Source organism: Melopsittacus undulatus, chromosome 10, assembly GCF_012275295.1.
Source record: "Melopsittacus undulatus isolate bMelUnd1 chromosome 10, bMelUnd1.mat.Z, whole genome shotgun sequence".
In the NCBI taxonomy this organism is placed as follows: Eukaryota; Metazoa; Chordata; class Aves; order Psittaciformes; family Psittaculidae; genus Melopsittacus; species Melopsittacus undulatus.
The window spans coordinates 19,427,862-19,450,357 of NC_047536.1; the positions used below are offsets into that span (position 1 = coordinate 19,427,862).

The 22,496-nt window shown below is 41.6% G+C and overlaps 1 protein-coding gene across 2 annotated transcripts in view; it reads left to right on the plus strand.

Moving 5' to 3' along the window:
- SGCD (sarcoglycan delta) overlaps positions 1-14,167 on the plus strand; it is a 335,598-nt gene extending 321,431 nt beyond the window's left edge. The window contains exons 8-9 of one of the 2 annotated variants that reach the window (XM_034066623.1): positions 3,247-3,370; positions 12,879-14,167. In XM_034066623.1, coding sequence (XP_033922514.1) covers positions 3,247-3,370; positions 12,879-12,911 — 157 coding nt within the window. In that variant the 3' untranslated portion in view covers positions 12,912-14,167. Of the gene's footprint in view, positions 1-3,246; positions 3,371-5,012; positions 5,214-12,878 lie in introns of those variants that run through there. The other variant, XM_034066622.1, reaches the window with a different exon arrangement.
- Positions 14,168-22,496: the final 8,329 nt, after the last annotated feature.

Below are 22,496 nucleotides of genomic sequence, written 5' to 3' on the forward strand. Positions count from 1 at the left end.
ATTTAGGATGGCAGAGTTGGGGTCAGCCCAGCTAACTTCAAAAAGTATGTGGTACTGCAAGGAGCAGGGTGGGTTATGGAGCAGCAGCAAAGCCCCAGCATCATGTGCTTGTCTCACAGTACACTGTGGACTGTTGAGAGGTGCTTGAGAGGGTCCTTTGGGCCTCTATGAGGTAAGAAGTTGTGCAGGGGTTAGAATGTATCTAAAATCATGGGTTTTCTTCAGTGTTTGTGAGATGATGTTATTCTGCCTGTAGATTTTCACTGGGTGGAGGAGGGAGAAATAATTCTGTCACTTTGTTGGTAGGAAAAGAGAATAAAACATGGGGACAATGTTATCTAATAGATTCCCAGGTACTTGGTAGTTTGTTGAAAGCATGAATTTAACTTGGTTGAATGTTAGGGGGATCTGTACACACAGGGGAGGATCTTCAAGAAGGTTTTCTTTGATCCCCTTCCACTGTGGGAAGACATTCCCTAATTTCCCAGCTCTCTACACTCTCCAGTAAAGCACTGGTGTGGGACTGGGAAGCTGCTCCTGTACAGAGCACAAATTGAGTGCTCTGCTGCTGCAAATGAGTGCATTTGCACTGTGGTGTCTGAATGCTGTTTTGAACTTACAAAATTTATTTGTCAGTGGGCAGAAGAGCTACAAAATTAACAGATGAACAAATGCATTGAGCCAGCCAAGACATCAAAGAAACTGAAGAGTCACTAACATGCTGTAGAGCTGCAGTCACCTGGCTGTAGTTCTTAGGAATTCTTTTATCCTCAGATTAGTTCAGCTGTCTTGGGGTTTGGACACATTCTCTGGTGAATTTAGCTACAGAGACTTCAGACACAACTGGCCCCAGCTTTCTGTTTCAGCTTTGGAGGATCCTGCCTGTGAAGCAGGAGTGGATGTGTGCCTGCATCCCAGCCACTGCAGCTCAGATCCTGGGGGCTTAGTGCAGGCAGAGGGTCCTGCATTTTTTCAGGGTAAGCCTGTGAGCTGTATCACTGAAGATGGGAGCATACTTTATCCCTGGGGAGAAATCCATAGAGAAAATGCAGGGCAGACAGTGTGTTCAGCCACCCTAATGAGTGCATGTTCCAGAGCCCATGGCTGTGGGCTGTGGCTGGTTTTGCCATAAAGAAATTCTAACAGATGTTGGAAAGGCAGTTACTGAAATTAGAAGGTCAGAAGGAATCATATCCCAGCTATCACTATTTAATGGCAATCACTCTTTGCAAGCTTTTACTCCTTCAAGCAATCTGCAATTCAGTCATAGGGAGTGGTGGGAAGTGAGTAGCAGCAGTCTTAACCTCAGAAACCAGACAAGGAGTGATTCCAGATGAGGGATCAGAAGAAGGTTTACACAAACTGTAGCTTCCCTAAAGAGAGCAAACAAAAAGCAGCTCAGAAACATTGTGCAGAGACTGGTAACCATGAGACCATGCTCATTCTTTTGGCTGAGTATGCCTCAGTTCTCACCTGAAATTTAGATTTAGTTGAGTCAGCCACAAAATTGTGGATAAGTTTGGGATATTGAGGGGAAGGTGCTCAAAAAGCAGCAATATGAAGACAGCAACAAGAGGGAAAGCCATAAGCTGAAAAGTACCGCACAGAGGGAACTCTGCCTTTGCTTTATTGAACTGTTGGCTGCAATAGATGCAGCTGAATTTATTCAGGTCTCCCATAAAGTTGTCTCAGTACTAGCAGGAGTCCATTTAAGAATACACTGACTTGTACAAATGATTATATATGAGGAGCAGAGAAATGGCTGAAGTGCCACAGCAGTGATGCAAGCCAATCCTAAAAGCTGCCCAAGTGAGCTTGGTGTCTGCTGCCCTGTGCTTTGGTTTTGTGGGGGCTGCAAGTCTGAAGCAGTCAAAGCAGAGCAGCTTCTGTTCCAGCCTGCCTGCCTGCTTTACGGAGGGAGATCATAGTCTGGTTTGTGATGGTGCAGTAAATAAATGGTGATAAAATCAACAAAGAGGATATTCCCAAAGAGGAGGAATTGTTTTTTATTATCATTTTCAATACAAAAAGTATGGTTTGAGCATGTTTTGAGGGTGTTTTTGTTCAAGGTTTTTTCCAGCCAGGGGGAGTCTGGGAGGAAGGAGAGACAGGACACCTGACCCAGGCTAGCCAATGAGGTATTCCATACCATAGCACGTGATGCCCAGGATGCATTCTGGGAAAGAGAAGGCAGGGTGTAGAGCCGTGGAGGAAAATGGAGGAGGGAGCACATGGTGCTCGGCCGGGCAGGGTGGAGTGAGTTATGGGTCGGTGGCTGGTGGGGTGTTGTATTCTTTTCACTTGCTGTTTGCTGTATCATTATTATTTGTAGTAGTAAATGGCAGTAGGGGTTTTGTGTTATGCCTTAGCTATTAAACCGTTCTTATCTCAATCCGTGGGGGCTACATTCTTTGGATTCTCCTTCCTAACTCTCCGGGAGTAGGGGGACTTGGTTTAAACTACGACAGTGTATTATAAAGAAGAGAAGAAACGAGTATAATACAAGCCTTATGAATGGATAATCAGTAAGGAAGACTGAACCTTTCACTTCCACATCTTGCAGCATTAACCCCAATTGCCTGAAATAAAAGGTTTGGCTATGTTGAACAGTGCTATCACAGAGTTATCAGATACCTGTGTGGAGTATCCATGGTTTGGAGGGGTCAAAGCACTACAGAGAGGAGCTTATTTGTGAGCAGGGTGACGTAAGCGTAAGACTGGACATCAGGCATTTGGGACCTTCAGCCTGGTTGTTTTCATTGATTTCTTTATGTCCTTTAAATTCTTCCAAATCTCATATTATAGGGAGTCAGGACAAATAATTTGTTCCTTCTTGAACCGTGGTTTGAGGAACAAAAGTGTTGTACTCTCTATGTAGGTGTCCTGCTTTGCTAATATCCCCCATTAGCACTGATTAGTTAGAAATCTGAATTGCAGATGAGCAAGCTGATCATGGGGGGAGCTTTATTGTACCTTGCATCTTGACCCAGCATAGCAAAGTTGGTAATTCCATATCAGAAATACAGATACTAGATTAATTTCACCAATCTGAGATTAGCAGATTGGATTTGTGATGTGTTTTGCCAGATTGTGCATGAATTCTTCCCACTGTCTAAACCAGCTGTGGATCTGAACAGCAGTAGGTCCTAAGGTGCCATGAAATGGACAGTCAGGCTGTGCAAGATGACAGCCTGAGACTGAACATGAATATTCAACCCACCAGGCTAACTCCCCTCTCTGTTACAGACTGGAGTCACCTACACGTGCACTGGTGATGGAGGCTCCAAAAGGCATCGAGATCAACGCCGAGGCTGGCAGCTTGAAAGCCACATGCAGGACAGAGCTCAGGCTGGAATCCAAAGATGGAGAGGTAAGCAAAGCACATCAAGCCCTGCAGCAAAGCCAGATCTCCTGCAGATCTCCTGGGTCACTGAGCAGCTGCATTTGAAACACTGGTATGAGAGCACTGGTGCAGCAGGACTTCCTAGCTTAGTTTCTGCTAGCAGTGATTGAACAGATCATATGTAAATGAGATGCTCTGTGGCAAAGGCTGATTCATTATTTTTAAAGTGCTTGGATAATAGCATCTGTTGTTCAAGCAGATTTATGCGACTGTAAAATACAGACTGCTCCTAAATTCTTTGTTTCCTTGTCACTTTAAAACAAGATTTACTTGGCCAACGTAATTAAATCTTTTATCATACATTTTTCTATAAGAAAAGCTTAATTCACCAGTATTGATCTGAAAAGCTTTTGTAGCTGATGTTTTCATATTGGAAAGAAAGGGATCATTAGGAGACACAGGTTGTTGCTGCACTAGGTAAGATCCCAAAGGGGAAGAGAGATTAAGTAAAACTGATAACATAGAACAAAAGTAAAACAGATGTTGAATTAAGTCTCCTCTGGTGTGTCAAAATACATGGGCACATGGTCTCATCCCCCCTTCCTGCCACAGTGATGGAAGATACTGAAGGATGTAGCTAAGGAGCCCCCACTGGGAACCCACTGAGGGCCTCAACAGGAGGAGCTTCCCATTGAACAGCAACCTCCAGCAGTAGGGCTTCAACATAAGCTAAAGTTTTCCTATCTTAGTGCCAGGTGTAATAAACAGAATGGGATTTCTACTGCAGTTCTGTTATCTCTAAACATTTGCATTTTAAGACATTCCAAACCCGGACCACTGGTGTTAACAAAAAAACTAACGAATATTAAAAAAAACCCAACCAAGTGACTGGAGTTGAAGTTCAAGGCATTTCACTACTGCAAGAAATTATCTTAATGTTTTTAAAACTAAGTTGCTTTTAAAATACATATATTGACCTGTCTCTCTAAGGAGATAGATGGTTGAATGCTAAAACTGGAGACTTTTACTGTAATTGAGGATAAGGGAAAATACAGTTGCCCTGTAATATTCTGGTGTGCAGGTTATCTTAGTGTGCTCTTCTCAGTGATGGTAGAGCATTCCCCTGTAGCTGCCATGTGTCTAAAAGCTGCCACAGGTTCACTTTTATGTTCTGTTTTATAAGGAAAAATTCAGTTCTGTTACAGCATTTAAGTTGTTTTTAACAAACATGTAAGTGTTACAGATATACATAAAATACACACATAAAAGTCAGCACTACAAACCTGACAGCATAACAGGCAATGGGATCACAGTGCCAGAAGCCCTGGTGGGGAAGTGAAGTCATTGTGTGCACCTGAACCATGCAGGGACCACACGAAGCAGTGAGATAACTCTAGCTGGGATCACCCAAACATGGAGATGTCCCAGAAAGCTATGAGACAGGAAAATGCAGTGGGTAGATTAGCAGAAACAAAATGGAGGTGTTGGGCATCTCATGGTAAAGGCCGATAACATGCTCACCCAGATTTGTATCAGTATCAGTACAGTTGCCTACCCAGTGTTTGTGGTAGCCGAGTTGTGTGATGGAAGCTTCTTTGAACACAAGTTCAAAAACAACAGCTCTCCACTAATTCTGTCTCTCTCTTTCTTTCTCCACCTCCGCCTTCAGATAACGTTGAATTCTGCAAAAATCAAACTACCTAACTTGCCTCAAGGATCTTCCTCTTCTGCAGGGTCCAGGCAAAAAATCTACGAGCTCTGTGTGTGTCCCAATGGGAGGTTGTTTCTGTCACAGGCAGGCACTAGCTCAACCTGCCAGATAAATACAAGCGTCTGCCTTTGAGAGACAATTCGCAGTGGGGGCATCGCAGGCAGCACAAAAAACAGTTCTGGTCTCACAGATTGCAGCTGCCAACTATTTTTACTAGAACACAGAAAGCCTATCAAAGACTTCTTTTGTGTGTGCGCGCGCGTGTGTGCGAATATATATATAAAAATATATATATAAAATATATATATCCTCTGTGTAAAATGATGTTTCAGTACAAGGAATCCCAGGGTGACCCTGTTATATTTGTGTAGCATTTCTCTTTCCCATACCAAAATTCACTGGTACAATCTGCTGAATTGGATTTGATGCTCCCCTTGGAACCTTCTATATTAATATAGTCTAATGATCACCCCTTGGTTTTGATAATGTTCTCAGAGCAGTGGGATTGTTGGCTGGGCAAGACCCTGGAACCGATGTAGACCCACCAATATATAAAGGGAAGAGAAGCATCTCTGATTATTTTTGCACCATTAAATCAGTGGCATGAAAAAAAGAAAAAGGAAAAACTAATTAGCCAGATGTGATGTATTCATCACATAGAGTGATCCAAGATACCTGAGGTTAAATTACTCTCCTGAAGTGTGGCTCCCTGCTGGGAGAGATTGATTGCTCTTGGTCAGTAGAAAAGCCCAAATCTTTTTGCTGGAATAATACTGTATTTTTCTAAAGGGCTTTGCGACTTGCCTGTGCATGGCCAAGGATGCCTTTTGCTATTCAGATGTGATGTATCAGCTCTAAGCCTGACCTGAAGTCACCTCTCTGCTAACAAAACTGGCACTGCATCTAGTTCTTGGAGGGAAAAAAAACAAAGTGAATGTTGGATTAACTAGAAAAATCCTGAATCTCCTTAATTGACAGGTGTCCTGGATCACTCTCCGTTAGCACCTTTAATTTTGAGAAGATTAGGTGTGAGGGTGTGAAGATTTAAGATTTGGGCATTGCCTATCAATACCCATAGAAACAGAGAGAATTACCTATTCTACCCATAGAAACTAAGAAATTTGCACAGGTAAGATGTGTAATGTAGGTGCTCCGCCAGAATTCTTGTAATCTTTCTTTTCAGGTTATACAGTCCAAGGTCACTTAAATTTGATGGAGACTGCAAATATCAGAGATGCTGACAATGAAATAGACTTCTTTAAGGATTTATAAAGATTGTAGCAAAGCAGATTACTGGAAAGCAAGGGCTTTGGATGCTGGTTCCTCTAGAATTTGAGGCCCCAAAACTTGTGGTTTAATCTTTCAGTGGTTGCATTTTTCCTTATTTTAAAATCTAGGAGTCACGGGATAAAACAGAAAATCTGATCTGGTAACATTACTTTCACTGTTCATGTTCTGAAAACTAATGTGAAGAGCCCAGATCGTTGAATTCTGACCCATAATTGCATCCCCATGCATATAAAAATCTCTAAAAAATAAATATATTAATTACTGCAAAAGTACCCAAGTTGCAGAAAATCTCATGAGGACAGCACGGTTTCTAAGCCACCGAGATACTTTCGAAAGTATTATCTCATGTGCAAATATGACAGATCAGTGCCCATCCCTAGTGATATCTAAGCAAAGCTGTTATTCTTCAAGTGATCTTCAAGATAAAATGTAGCTGACAGAAATCTTTAGAAATAATTTAGCCCATTCTTTTTTTTCTACAGATTTCTACATAATTTCTTGCCATCTGGAGAGTACCAGGGTTTGATTTTTTTGTTTTAAATGAACAATTCTGGCTTAATCCAAAACTGACTGGACTCAAAGGGAATATTTCTATGGAGTTTAGTTTAGATGTGTTGCTGCTAACCAAGCATCACTCTGATAAAATTTATTCCTGTAATGCTTTCAGATTAATTAACAAACTCAATCTATTTGTTAATGAATTATTCCTGTAATTATTATGTCTTGAGCCAATGTTTGAATGCAAAGGGTCACCCAGGATAACAATTGTATTGAGACACAGGACTATACCATCTCTGTTCAAAGAGGGGAATTGTGCCTATGCCTTAAGTCAATGCACTCAGCAAGGAGAAGCACATCATATTTATCTTGTTATTAAAACTAGTTTATTTGGGGGGAGGGACAGGAGGGTGTCTTGAGAACTGGTTGTGCAACTTAAAACAGATATTTAATGAAATGCGTTAAGACTGGAGGGGCATCTAAGAGTGATACAGAGCTGGGGTTTTTTACCATGTTAAATATAGAAAAATACTGTGTATGTTACCTCTGGGACTACAAGTGAAGTCCCATTCATAATCCTACATTTACTGTATATTTTTTCCCCCCTGTTTCATTTAATAGTGAACACAAACCTTCTAGTGACAACAGCCCAATTCGTAAATAAGTCCCATGTGAACAGTTCTGAAGACATTGCTGCAGGAAGAGTAGAACGAATTGCATTAACCTTCCCACCCTTGAGAGTATTCCCGCTGGTAAGGAAGGCAGGGCTGGAGTGACCGAGGAGGGAGGCTGTGTCCTGACTTCCATGTTCCTCCACTCCTGAGAGGCCGGTGGCTCAGTCCTCATCCCCATGCACCCTCTAGCTGCTCTGGTGAGGATTTCCATCCCAATAAATTAATTTTGAGTGGCTGGTCTTTTCAGCTAGGCTCCTGGATGAGGTTATCACGTTCTTGTATCATGAAGGCCATGGAGCTGCTTAAGGACATCTATTTCGGTATGCATTTCTATGGGGGAGCTCTTAGGGAACACCCTAAACATCTGTGCCATCTGTGCGGATGCTTCTCTGAAGTGAACAAAGGGTACTTTAATTATGTCTACACAAAGGAGTTCTGGTTGCTACAATATGCTTTGCAGTCATATAGCATCTTAAAAAGCATAAAATCATATGTTGTGTTGAAAGACAAGGAATTGTTGCTAGAATGATTGATCTTGTATAGAGACTTGCAAATCATTTGAGCCCCACCTGAGTTGTAAGACAGAGGTTTAGATGATGCTGCCTGCACTTGTGTTGGCCACATGATTAGTCTCCTGCTGTTCAGTGAGTGGCAAACACAACTACAGGCTGAGCAGAGAATGGATTCAGAACAGTCCTGAGGAGAAGGTCTTGGGGGTGTTGATTAAGAAGAAGCTCAACATGACCCAGCAGTATGCATTTGCAGCCCAGAAAGCCAACCATATCCTGGGCTGCATCAAAAGAAACATGATGAAACGGAAGAATTTTCCCCCTCTACTCTACCCTCGTGAGACCCCACCTGGAGAACTGAGTCGAACTGAGTCCAGCTCTGGGGCCCCAAACATAAGAAGGACACAGACATCTTGGAGTCCAGAGAAGACCACAAAGGTGTTCCAAGGGCTGAAGCACCTCTGCTATGGGGACAGGCTGAGATAACTGGGATGGTTCAGCCTGGAGAAGGCTCTGGGGAGACCTTAGAGCAGTCTTCTAATGCCTAAAGGAGTCATCAAGAAATCCAGAGAGGGGATTTTAACAAGGGCCTGTAGGGACAGGAGAAGAGAGAATGGCCTTAACCTGCCAGAGGGGAGATCTAGATTAGATGTTAGGAAAAACTTCTTCATTATGAGGGTGGCGAGACACTGGCAGAGGTTGCCCTGAGAAATTATGGCTGCTCCATCCCATGCACAAGAGTCGCTTTTCCTCCTGCCTTGCCCAGAAATGCCTCACAGTTGCTGTACCTGTCTGGGTTGGCTTTCCCTGAGTTCATTTAAATTAGAGCCTTCCTGCCTGAAATTTCAAAAATCATCAAGGGTTTGTGTGTATTTCTTTGTGAATCGGCCCTGCAGTTGAGCATTTGCTATTTGGGGAGGTGGCATGTATCCCAAGCCAGAGTCTAGTTTTACCTAAGGCAAGGCTGGGGTGGGTGGTGAATTTGTTTCTACTGAGCTCAGTGGAAGGGATGCTGATGACTCTGTGGCCTGAGCTGGGGCAGGAGGTGAATGGGTGACAGTTCAAGAACCAAGCACTGACTCAGCACTATGTGCAAGTCTGCATTGCAGCTGTGAGCATGAAAACTCCACTGAAATGCTAATCTAGGGGCTGTCATACTAATGTCAATATACCTTAGGCAATCATGAATACTGCAGTATTCATAAATGCATTCATATATTGTAACTCTTAAACTTTAAAGGGCTTCAGGACCTTGTTAAATTTGCTTTAAATATGAGACTTATTAAGAAGACAAGAAAACAACTGTCGGTGTTCACCTATACCTAGTACCTTATCCATAGGTAGTGTATGACCCTTCAGCTCATAGGGGAGTTAGGATGGTTTTCTACAACAAAAAGACTGTGCCATTAGCGAAAGCAGAGATTCTAATGACTATACAAGTTAATCCATTCTCCAAGTTTCTTTGCGAGTTGTTTTTTGATTGGTTCTCTTTTTCTACACTTTCTGAAGTATAATACCCAGTGAGACGGGGAGCTTTATAATACAAAGAAATGTTAACATGAAACAATGTCATCAGAAGGGGAAGCCAGTAACTACAACAGTACATATAAAGCCTCTCCTACATATTAATTTTTTGATAACTAAATATGTGCAGGAGTAATTTGTATTTGGTTATCTCAGTCGTGTTTTCAAACACCTGTATTTTAAGGGACTTTTTCTTGTTTAATCATAAATACCACATTGCACAAACAAAAAAGTTTAATGTGTAAGCCTAAAAATACCATCTGCAATATACGGTAGCAAAATGATGTCTAAAAGAAAACACTCCCTAGAAATTGCTCTAAGGATAAAAAGAAAGATTCCTGTGGAACTTGTGAGATGTCAGGTTAGTTCACATCATACCTAGTTTGCAAATACAGATGTTCTTAAAGGAAATTAGCTTTTGTCATCATAAGATGCACTCTTGCAGATGCACAAATATATATATACACACACATATACCTGTTTACAACAAAAGCCAGTTTTCTTTCTATTTGTTGTTATGGTTTTAAATTTCATGTTGCAAAAGCTAATGCAACAAAGACCAAAGACTCACAGAAATTCATCCTTTCCCTGGTTGCCCTCACATCTGAAATGCATTCAATTTAATGGTGCTTTTTTGAACTTGACAGGAAAAATACAGATTTACCATAAAGTTGCATTTGAGAAAGTGACAGGAAGACTCTTAACTTCATTAGTGGGGAGAAAAGGTAATAATATGAAAAACCTTTCAATGTGTGCAGAGGGCAAGATTACCTAAGATGTGAAATGTGAAGAAATAGACCAGAAGGCTAAAAGACGTCATCCTGGGCTGGAGGTATAAATAAACTGAGTAAATGCTATTGGCTGTTCACTTACCTGCACTCGAGCATTAGCTGTTCAGGATTTGCAGTAGCTGCTCAGTGAAGAAGAGTAACTGCCGTAATGATTTAATTTTACGAGTGCATGCAGTAAAAACAAAAATAGTTAGAGGCTGTGCTCCTTTCTCTTCTTTTCTTTATGGCTGACATTTTACATTTTGAAATGTCATCATCCACAATTCATCCCAGCCAGCACAGGGTGCATTCCCGCAGAGCTGTGCCAAGCACTGTATTTGTGCTTTTTGGATGTGAAAATACCAGCATTTTTATTGCCAGTGCTGTTGAGGAATGCAGTGCTGGCAACATCTCCATTTTCTCCATTTTAACCTTTTTCCTTGGTTCTAAAATTGCTGTGTAAAATGTGGGTAGCTGGTGTCCTGCCACCTGAATCCCCTGTCCCTGAATCCCCATCATGTCGCTTCTTGGTCTCACATGCTCCCAGAAACCAAAACCTGCATGTTAACAGTGGACTAAGGTGAAATTGAGGACTTTTAGGTTAATTCTGCACAACAGTTGCTGTGTTTTCAGAGCTGATGTAGCCAGCTTTATGGCTGTGAGTGGAGCAGGGTTAAACACTGATGTGGTGCTGATGAGATTATTCAAGCAAGAGTGGAGTGTATTAAGCAAGGCAGGTAGGAGGGAATGGGAAGAAATAGTAAGAGACATCACCCTAATCACAGTAATGCAGCAAACTTCTCTGTTTACACTGTTATACTTTAAATTAATAACATCCATTTGACTAAATATGGTAGCAATTATGCTTGATCATTCATGGCACACAGTGGAATTACTGTCACTGAAACCATGTACAGCTTGGGCTGCTCGAGATTGCTAGGGTGTTGTTTCCTTCCACAATAACCACAGTGCGCTTGGAACTTGGATGGAAATTACAGTGAATAGCTTGTATTTAGAAAGCTTTTAAGTCTGCTGTGGTTGAGAAGCCCAGGGTTACACACATAGAGACCTGGGGCATTATCATTTCAGACATTCTTGTCCTGCCACTTGAATTGTGCCCTTGTGAAAAGTGAAACACTTACTTCATTTATACAGGAGAAGATGGATATTTAAAGCTGCAGGATTTTTATTGAGTGAATAAGAAGATACAGTCGTAGTGCACCACTGAGATTTCCCATCCAAGTCACTTTAAACTAGAAGTGCAAGTCCTTTAAAAATTAATTTGCTACAAGTTTTTCCTGGGGGAAATTCAGCACTGGTGCCTCTCCCAGGAAATGTCTCGCCTTGTTACAGCTTGAAGCCATGGGGTGTTTGGGCTGCCTATTCAGAGGAAGCCAGATTCCCTTTGAGGCAACTCATCTCCATGGGTTGAGCTTTCGTTAGTTTTTAACCAGTGTTAAAAACTAGGAAGTAGAGGTGTGCTGTGAAGCGATTTGCAACTGTATGGCTGTCTCGTGTAGCTGGCTGAACCTTTCTGCTAGCAAGAGAACGTACGAGAAGGAGAAATTTGTGCAAAAGTCTTACATTTGTGTTGTGCCCTGCTACCACTGTTTCAGCTAAAAACACACAGGCTTAAACAAACAGGCTTTTCTTCTAACATTAAAAAGGACTTTTTGGAGGCTTTCATCAGGTCCTACCCAAATGGAAAGTCTCACCATTTCTAACATATTTGCCATTGCAGGGATAGGCACATTGTAAAGCATAGGTCATGTGCATCTTTGCATGGAACAGCAAATTTAAATTGCATTGTGCTCTCACATTTTTCCCCATTCAGAAGGCTTAACCACCAATAGGAGATAAAGTGTTCTGAAGCCTGCTACTGCTAAATGCATTATCAATTTCTAAAGCAATATAATATCTTTGGTCTTCTAAAAACTTCTACATAACAGAACCCTTGAAACATCTCGAGGCAGGCTCACGTTGAGGAGCTAAAGAATAATTATTTGTGGGTGGTTCTATTTTTATCGAAGGCTGTATTGTAATTGAAAATAATGTTTCTGTTAGAGTTTCTCCCACTCTTCTTAGCTGCAAACACCACCAACCCCAACACTATGGCTAGATTTCTCAAGGGTGGCTGCCTTAGAGAAGGGAGTTAGCTCTTTCGCTAAACCAGAGCCTGATGTCTTCCTCTGGGTCCTCCTCTGAGCTTGTGCTCTGAGCCTCAGTGCTATTACTAATGTAGTGGATAATGAAATACACAGCATTAATGATGCTTTTACAGATTATCCATATCTGCAGTGGTATAAATACTGCTGGTAGTTGTTGGTTGCTGTTCTAACAAGTCCGGTCACGTTAAAAGCATTGGCAATAACTCCAGAAGGCACAGCCAAGTAGCTCTTAAAGTCACCTCTGCTTTGTCCTGTTAATACTTGTACAGCATTTGAGGGGTTACTGTGGAGGTGCTACCATGGTACACTGGCTCACTTTGGCAAGCCTGAGGGGTGAGGGAAGCTGGTGGGTGCCTTTGCTCTTTCTCATTTATATTCATCCCATTGCCAGGTCCTCTGCACTAGAAATAGCAGCAAGACATGATGCCTGCCTTGGGAATCTGGGCTGGAGCACTGCAACAGAGCTATTCACAGCACAGGGCATTGACTGTAGCTGGTTTAAATACAGATTTGGGTCTGTTTAACGTAGTAAGTACCAAAGGGTTTGCACCCAAAGGTTTAGCGCCTTTTGTGAAAGCAAAATAAGAGTTTGGCTGCCTTGTCTAAACCACAACCCAGGTGCTCCTGGGCACAGCATGGGACACAGGACTCCTTGAGCTTCTGGGTTTCCTTATCACATGGGTGCAGAGCTGTGGGAAGTCTTATATCACTGTTGGCTCAAGCTGCTGCCTGGAAACGGAGGCTTGTTCATCCAGCTTTGTCCCTTGCCACCACCATGAACTGGAGTTTCACAGTAGCAGGTACTACTGGAGGAATTCGTTTTCTTGTCCACTTATGTGGGTTATCAGAGCAAACACAAAGATGAACAAATCCTGCCCTTGCTCAGCAGAGTAAGAGCATGCCAGAATAAAGAGCAGATCGGAGCAGTTACCATCTATTGTGTTTATTGAAGGAGGGCTCAGCTGACAGCATTCACACCAATATTCCTCCCTAGGTGAGAGCTTTTCCTGAGCTGCAACCCATATCTCAGTCTGGATCTGCACTATGCAGTAGCCCAGTATCAAGGAAGAAATTGACCTGCTGGATCTGACTCAGATCCATTTGGGTTTTGGTTTTGGGTTCTTTAGCCACCCCTTATTTGAATTAGTTTCCTTGTGCGCAAATGCCAATAGTGTTGTCAGTATCAACCCAACAAATGCTCCATGTAGGTAGACACAACAGCAAAAGATCTTTCAGTGTGAGTCAAAGCAAAACCCCGTTCATTTACAGCAGCAACATAAAGGGCATGACCCATACGCTATAGCAGTTTTCATCTGTGATGGTGAAATACCTTGTCTGACCTCTACGCTGATAACCACCAATGACCTTGATCGTGTAAACAGGACAAAGTGAATTTAAAGTTTTATCACAGTTCTCATTAAGAAATTCAGATTTGTTTGTCTTTTTTCTTTTTAATTTATGTATGTGTGTGGTTCTGTGGGAAAATGTAAAGCTTTTTTGTATCAAATAACATCAGTCCTTGCACACTCTATGCAAAATTTTGTAAGCATTGCAATAATGCTATGAATTACACAAGGAACTATTTTAACTTTATTACACTTTCTGTATAAAAAAATATTTGTATTTAAATAATTTCAACTGCAATCTTGTAAAATATATTAATAAAATAATGATTGTTAAGAAGGAAAGAGATGTTGAGGGCTTTTTTGTTTGTGTAAGCATGGCATACGTTAATAAGTCTCCAAACTTTGCTGGGGAAGTTGTAGGATGTGTTTGTGTATCTGTATGTCTGTAGGATGTGCCAGACTGGATCACACTAGTGATCTATTTCACAGTGTCAAGTCCTTGTATATATTCATGCCAAAAATGCTGTAGAGAGTGGAATGAGAATCTCTGCTGATGGCTGTCAGAAGAAAACCTGTCATCAACAAACCCAAAAACTCTGCCCCTTGAGGAGGTTACCATCTTGCTTAAAGTTTTGTTGAACTTCTCACCCTTGTCCTAGCATTAGAGACCTACAGCCAAGAAGTGCTGCAGGCATTAATTTCCTACCTGAGCATCATAAACATCTCGAAGACAATCACTTGCTGGTATATAGGATCTGGTGCTGCTTGTGCTCCAGACCTGCAGGAACTTAAGGTTTTCCAAGAGGAACCAGACCGGTACACGCATCTGGGAACAAGCCCCCCCACCTGCATGTAGGGTAGAGAGCACGAGCTCAAGTCTGGCTGCAAAATAATAATAATTAATTTAAAAGGAAGCAACCAACAGCCTGGACGAAATCACGTAAGGCCTCTAGAAAACCTCTCTGGATGCTTTAACAATCCATCAGTTTCATTTTAATTGCCTCACTATTAAGTTGCTCCTGGGTGACTCTGCACATGCCAGACAATCACTTCTGAGGGCATTTTGCAGGAGCTGGGTTTTAAATATGAATTTGTTCACCCTGGATTTTGTCAGTCAATGAGATTGAGGCTCATTATCTGAATGAATAGCAAGAGTTCAACCCGACTGAAAAGCTGTGCATGTCTTCCAAGTGCACAGGGAGTACAAGCCTGGTCCTCTCTGCTGAGACAGTAACAGAATACTCGTTCACCAGTTTGCAGGGGCTACTGTTTACCAGGCTCCAAGGAAGTTCACTCAGTACTGTTTGGTGGGCACACACAATCTTTTGATCAGTTGCTGGGTTCTGGAGAGTTGGCACTTTAAAAATAAAACAAGACAACACATCTTTCAGCTGAAGTTTCTGGCTGGAATTTGGAATTTCTATCAAACTGACAATGAAATAATTTATTAATTAACCCTCATTAAGAAGAGTGTTGGCAGGAACTTCTCAGCACCCACAGGAGATGCGGCTCTATGTAGCTGCATGGGCAGCACCTACCACTGCCAGGGTATCAGCAAACTCCTCATCAGCTGCCTGTAAATGTGCTGTGATTTAAGCAGTGAGGAGTTGTGAAACTCAGCGTTAAGAGCAGCATATTTACATTGTCCCCATGCTAGAAATGCTAAGTGGGGTACTCTAGCAACAATGTTAACCATTTATTAAAGCCTTGGAAGCTGCAATTGAAAACAAGATTTGTCTTTCAAAACTGACTCCTGGGAAAATTATCAGAATGTAATTTCTTCCCAAGTATCTTGCATTTCACCTTTTAAGAAGTACTTCCCAGTTTTTGCTTTCTTTCTACCTATAGATAATTCAGTGTTTGATTTTTTACCTTAAATAGCAAACAGAAAAGATGAACCAAACAAAAATTAATTACAAAAGCAGAAAAGAATCACTAAGATGAACTGAGCCCATTTCTCACTCTGTACAGTGATAACTTCACCATTTTAGAGCTTGATGTGCAGCCAGGTTTTTTGTATTTTTCATCTAAGTCCAGTACAGACAAGTTGCTGCTACTGAAGTTCAGTTGTTAAATCAGGGTGATTATTTTTATGAACAGTGCTCAGAAATCAGAGTAGTATTTGGTCTTAACAGTTTTTCTCCAGTGATATGACCCTGATTCCTTTCTCCTGAAACTGAACAGAAAAATCCTCTTGAATTTAGTGAGGAAGGTTCAGACCTAAATAGCTGCCAAATGTATCCCAGAGGAAAATTATATGTCCTCATTTAATAAAGAAGAAGCAAGAAGTCTGGCCAGCAGCTGGAACTTGGCTCTTTTCTGCAGTCATAATAAAAAGCAGAAGCGTAGGTAGTCTTTAAATATTTGATTCACACAGTGGAGCTGTTGTAATATACATTACTGACATGATCTGCACTTTCTAAAATTGGGGTTTGTGACTAGCCGTTCACATTAACAGCTTTGCTTCAGGTCATCATACAACTAGGCTTGTACAACATCAGGTCTGGTATTTTCCCTTTCACACCTACAGGAGCGTGTTTTTTCTAGGCTTTGCTTTCAGTCTCATGAACAGCGCGCAGTGCAGGCAGAAGACAAGCCCACTGCCTCCTCACCGAGGAATGTGTGTGGCCATCTGCTTTGCTCCATTCAGTGGGTGAATGTAGGGAGAGCAAATGCACAAAACACCTTTTAAATCTCTGAAATAACCTCATTTGCCTTGGTTTTCTGCCCCCCTGCCACAGCACACAGATGGCAGGGCTGTATCCTTCCTGAGGCTCCTGGTTCCACCTCTTCTTCCATGACAGCCCTATTCCCATGCCCCTTCCTGAGCTGGACTATGAAACAGAAATAGCTTAAATGACAGCATTACCCACAAGCACACAGGGGACAATAAAACCTGTGTATTTCAGCACCTTTTCAAACAAAATACATCCACATCACCTTGCCTAAACTCTACCTGTAACTTGTATTTAGCAGCTGAAAGCCCTAAGCCAGCCAAAGGATGTGGAGCACAACTGAGATGGGGTTTTGCTCACGGCTTTGTCAGATTGGAGAGAGCTAACAAGAAACAAAGACAAGAAACAATACATACACAAGACAAAAAGTGGTGCTATATCTGTATGGCTGCCACTCTCAGGCTAAGCCTCCTTCTTTCATTGGACCAACATGCCACATCTCATGCCCTGAGGAGTGAGGTTTTCATGGAATCTTCTGCAGTTGGTATTTGCTGCACCATGCCCCAGTGCTGCAGTCTTCTGCATCCCTAAATGCATTCAGGACAGGGGAGGGTAATAGGGAAATGCCCCACTCCTTTCAGCATGGTAGGATGGAGCCATGCAGGCACATGGGATGCTCCATTGCAAGACAAACCCTCCCGTCCATAGCAAAAGTCTGTCAGGAGGAACGAGAGATGGTTTTCACTCCAGTGTGTCCCACATGACATATATATAGGTTTCAGTGGTCTTAAGGAACAAACCAAAGACTGAAATAAGTGGTGTTAGAGCTGACATTGGTCCCATTGGCCATTTAATGTCCACCCAGCAAGCAACCTTTGCAAACCAGGTTGCAAAAACTTCCCGTTGCTTCCAGTATCAGCAGGCTTAGGAATAACAACTGACTGGTTGGGAAGTGTGAGAGTGTGTGAGTGTGTTCATGTGTGGGGAGGGGGAAGATACATTTATGAATAATACGTCATTTGTAACAACTCCCAGATTATTTGGGTATTTCAATAAACCCCAGTCTCAAAAGAGAGTTTTTGCAACACAGTTATCTTGAACCATAATAACTAAATCTGAAAATTACTATCATCTGCTAGAAAGACATTAAAACATCTATAGGGGAACCATCAGGCTGTGAATGCTATGGGAGCTCTGCAGACATACACATGCACACATGATTAACTAAGAAAAAAGGAGAAAAGCACTGTCACTTCTAAGAAAACCCACAACCTGCCACCTACACGGTGAACTTTTAAACACAGAATGCAACATCCAATGAATTATTTATGAGTTAATTTGCAATGAACAGTTTAGCAGTCAAAGGAAACATAAACTGGCAGTGTGGCCCTGTTTGGGGTGACAACTGGGGATACAAGTGTGCTGTACCTGTGGCAAGAAGATGCATAGCAGTGTATGTGATGAGTTGCACACTAAGAAAGTTTAAGACAGAAATCCAGTGCCTAGCAAATACCAGCCTGACATCCTGACGTACGCTGTGACCCCACTCACACACATGCCATCACTCATCCAGCGCCAGGTAACAGACAGGAGTGGATTTGAGGCTACAGAGATTTGCTTTGGCTGTAACCAGGCTGGCAGGAGTCCTCACCGTCTGTCTCACACCTTTCCCCCACAACATTGTTTTTATGCTAAGCTAAAACACAAATACAGGAGCTGCTGCTTAAAGGCTAATGATAGGAACAACAGAATCAGAAGATAAAAAGGCCACATCCTGCTTTTAAATTAATTCTTTATAGCCAGGCTGTAAAAGGGGCTGCTCCTGCTCAGTGCTGGAATGGGCTCTGCACTGAGCACTCCACACCAGCAGTGGCCTTTAGCATGACATTAAATTAATGCTTTTGTGGGCTTTTTTTCTTCTCCTCATCTGTCTCTGGTTTGACTGTGGCTGAAGCCCAGCCCCATTCCTGATGCGTGACATGCTTTTGTGCTGACTGGCTGCTGCATGCCCTATTTCCATAAAGCGAACATGGATCATGGGTATAAACAAACCTGTCTGTATCCCTGGCAGAGCTGAGAATTGCATTCAGTAACTTTTGGGGTAGGGGTGATGTTGCAGCTAGCAGGAGAATACAGGCAGGAGAGGCTTGGGAGAAACCAAAAGCAGGGCAGGCAGGTTGGCCTGAACTAGGCTGTCTTGGGTCTTGCTGCAGCTCCTGCGGCATTGCCAGGCACAAGCTGCGCTGGCTCACATTTACTTGTGCAAATAGAGCAGCGCACACTTCCCAGCATAGCTCCTGGCTGCTGCGGTTTGAATAGTTTGTAAATGCTTTTGGATCTCTTATTTTTTTCTGGAGCAGCACCAGAGTCCTGCCTGTTTCCAGTGGGTGGCTGAGGTTACTGCTCCCTTAAAGCACCCTACCACTGAGCATCATTCAGGTCCCTTCCTACAATGACTTCTGTAATGGTCACTTTTCTAAGAAATATGCATCTGCCTGTGGCCCTCGCCCCAGGCTCAGCATGGTTGTGCACAGTCCTGCCAGCAAGGTGGGGCATGGGGGATTTGGCCATGCCACAACAGAAACCCTTTCATTCAGACAGCCAGCATTTCTCTGTGGGAAGAAAAGCAGCATTGCATCCCCTGATAAGTCTGATTCAGACCTATGTACGCTCTGAATGATGAGGTGAAGCCATGATAATTTCCTCAAAGCAAGCGAGAAGCTGCCCTTTGTGTTGTCTTACACCAGAAAGACTGAAGGATGCTATTAGAGTTTAAAGAAGTTAACATCATCTGACCTTAAGAACCAGGCTGTGATGTTGGGTGCATACATCCCCCAGCATCATCTTGCACTAGGCAGCAGCACCCACACTCTCACCACCTCCAGGCTAGTGTCCTAGTGCTCCATGCAGACATTCGTGTTCTGCGCTGCCCCTTGCTGTGATTAATGGGAACTCAGAGCCAAGTGGAGAATTGCAAGTCCTTAACTTAATATAACAGGACAACTAACAGGCATTAAAAGCTTGTTGGGGCAAGAAAAAGGCCTGTCTGCATTAGATTGCTAATAACCACCTTTAACTTGCATTTCCCAGGGGATATTGTTTCAATTCTAAACTTTTTATGAAGCAGTCAACCTTAGCAAAATTCCCTTCAAACAGAAAAGCTCAAGTGAAAAGATAGCTGAAAGAATTAGTGATGAAATCATATTTCCTTATACAGAAGTGCCAAGGCTAGGTCTGATTTCAGTGGGAATATTCACACATCTAAAGGAGGCATATGCTTCTGAAGTAGCCACTGGCAGGCTGCAAAGTAGCTCCCTCTTGGGAGTGGATGCATCCATACCAGTGTGAGCAGGATGGGTTTTCTGTTCATCAGCAGGCAATGTAGAAGTTTGTTTGTGTTATAAATTGAGACCACAACGGATCATAATCCAATTAGAATTTTATTAATTATAGCAAGTAGAATATGAGCAAAGACAGCGCTGGACGGCAGGGGAGTCTGCGCTCCACCAACTGCCGTGCTGAGCAGTTCAAAAAGCCCTCCCTTATACATCTTTTACTTCCGTGTTCATGATGTAGTTGAGGTACTCTGCGCATGCTTCAGTTGTTGCTAGGGGTCGACTTCTGCCTCCCGGTGGTCGGTGAGGCCGAAGTAAGAAGTCTTCCTCCTTTGTCCCGTAGTTGACCCTTCATTTATGTCCTTATATGGAGTGGTTTGTCTTATTTCTGCCAGTTCCTGGAATATCTTGTAAGCCAGTTTCTGTAACACCTTGTGGTCATCTTATGTTTGCATAAACGGTTTCTGGTTTAATTGGTGTAAGCGATTGTGGTTTAATTGGTGTAAGCGATTGCGGTTATCTTATCTTGCATAAGCTGTGTCCGTTAACTGTGTGCATAAGCAATTTCATATCTTCTGTTGCTTAACCTTTATATTGGGCTTAACATATATATACCTAACATATATCTTAATAAACAATACCTTATTCTTTAGTTTTTCACAATCCCCCCTTTTTCTTTTTATCCTATTATTATTAGATGCTGCTTTCATTCTCAGCACTGCAAATAAACCTTTTTCCACAATTTCAACATTTATCAGAACACTCACAGGGTAATATCTCACAATTACAATCAGGGTAGTCCCTATGTGGCATAATACATTCACAACAATCTTCATCCTCATCAATAGATACACTTTCATAATTTGCCCCAGACCTCGTAGTTAAAATAAGCAGTTTAGCTATGTCAAATCGTTCCTTAATAAAGTGTAAAATATAGCATAATATACAAGGCCCAAATATAAGTCCCAAAATCAACATGATAAGCGGTCCTGTTAATAAAGTGGACAACAAAGTGGTTAGCCAAGGTGAAACATTAAATCAGTTTTCATACCATGACCTGCCCATCTCACGATCTTTCTTACATTGATCTAACCTTTTCCGGAGTTCAGACATGGTGTCCTGGACTACTCCAGTATGGTCAGCAAAAGAACAACATTTTTCATTGAGAGCTACACATAACCCTCTTTCTTTTAAGAACAATAGATCTAATCCTAAACAGCAATCACTAAGATTAAATTTTCCACAGACCACTCCTTCTTGAGCCAACAGGTCATCTAAAACCACACGATTCTGATATATTGTAGTTTTCATTTTAGTATTTTGCTTTGCAATTAATTCTAATGCATTTTCTGTTTTATTTATTATTATTTCTACTACAGTTTGTGACCTTATAATTCTTATTCAACATACATATAGGAGTCCTGTATCCCCAGGATGCATCTTCGGCCCAAGTTGCCAAATCATAATAGATTATTCATTCAGGTGGCCACTCATTGTCTTTCTATTTTGTAGCTCTCTTTTATATTGTTTTCTCCTTAATAAGAAGAAACTAGGTCTGATCATTCCTAATATACATGAATCTGTCTAATTTTGGGATAAAAATACAAAGATTTTTTTACCACAGATTCAATAATATCCATTTGGAGTAGGCTAACTATTTGGTGTGTTAGTTCCATTAGTCCAGTTACTGAATTGGTGATTTATTTCTATGGGATTTCCCCATCTTCCCCAGTCTTTCTTTGTTCTCTTCCACATATAACCCCCTTCACAAAGTAAATTTCCTATTGGTTTTACACCATTTTCTAAATTTTGCCAACAACTTTTTCAGATTATACCCGTTTGCAAGATCCATTGTTGTCTCCTTTTGTTTCCTTTTTGATTTTTTCAGATTGTAGGGTCGCTTATATCACTCTCCATTGCCTCCTAGGCCCATCTCTTTCCCTGGTTAGTTCCCCCACAAATATAGCAGTTAGTTACATTCAATGCTTTAGCTATATTTTTAGCAAGATTTATAAAGAGATTTTTTTAGCAGCTGTGAGAATTTCATATTGGACTCCAATTTCCATTTCATTATAAAAAGAATTGAATAATAAAGTTGTATTGACTCTATATTTTCTTTGATCTTAATACTAATAATTACATTTGGGTCTTTTTCCAGTTCCATATATTTTAAGTCCAATTTTAGGGTTTTTTTTTTCCAATTTTTCAGTTAAATTTCAGTTAAATGTACTGGCTTGCAGGCACAGGTTGTATGGCTATTCCTGTTATTAAACCTCATAGAGTCTTACATTGACAGTCATATCCCCAGCCTGCAGTATTCCAGCATACACAAGACCATCCTTTTCTTCCACAGAGGTGTGATGACTGATACCTAGCTGTTTGATTAGGTACATAATTAGGATTTATATGACATTGGTATCCATGTGGATAAATATATTTTGGTTGGCTACTGTAGTACTGCCTCCATTCTAAACTTCCACAATTAGTATCTAAATCCTCATCTATAATATCACATGCATCAAAAATCATTGGCAGTGAGGTACTCAAATTGGTTATAATTTCACTTATTCCAATTAATTTCTCTTTTTTTGAATTTGTTCTCATTTCTACCCCAATACAAGGTTGGAAGTTCTTTTGGATCATAATACACAGT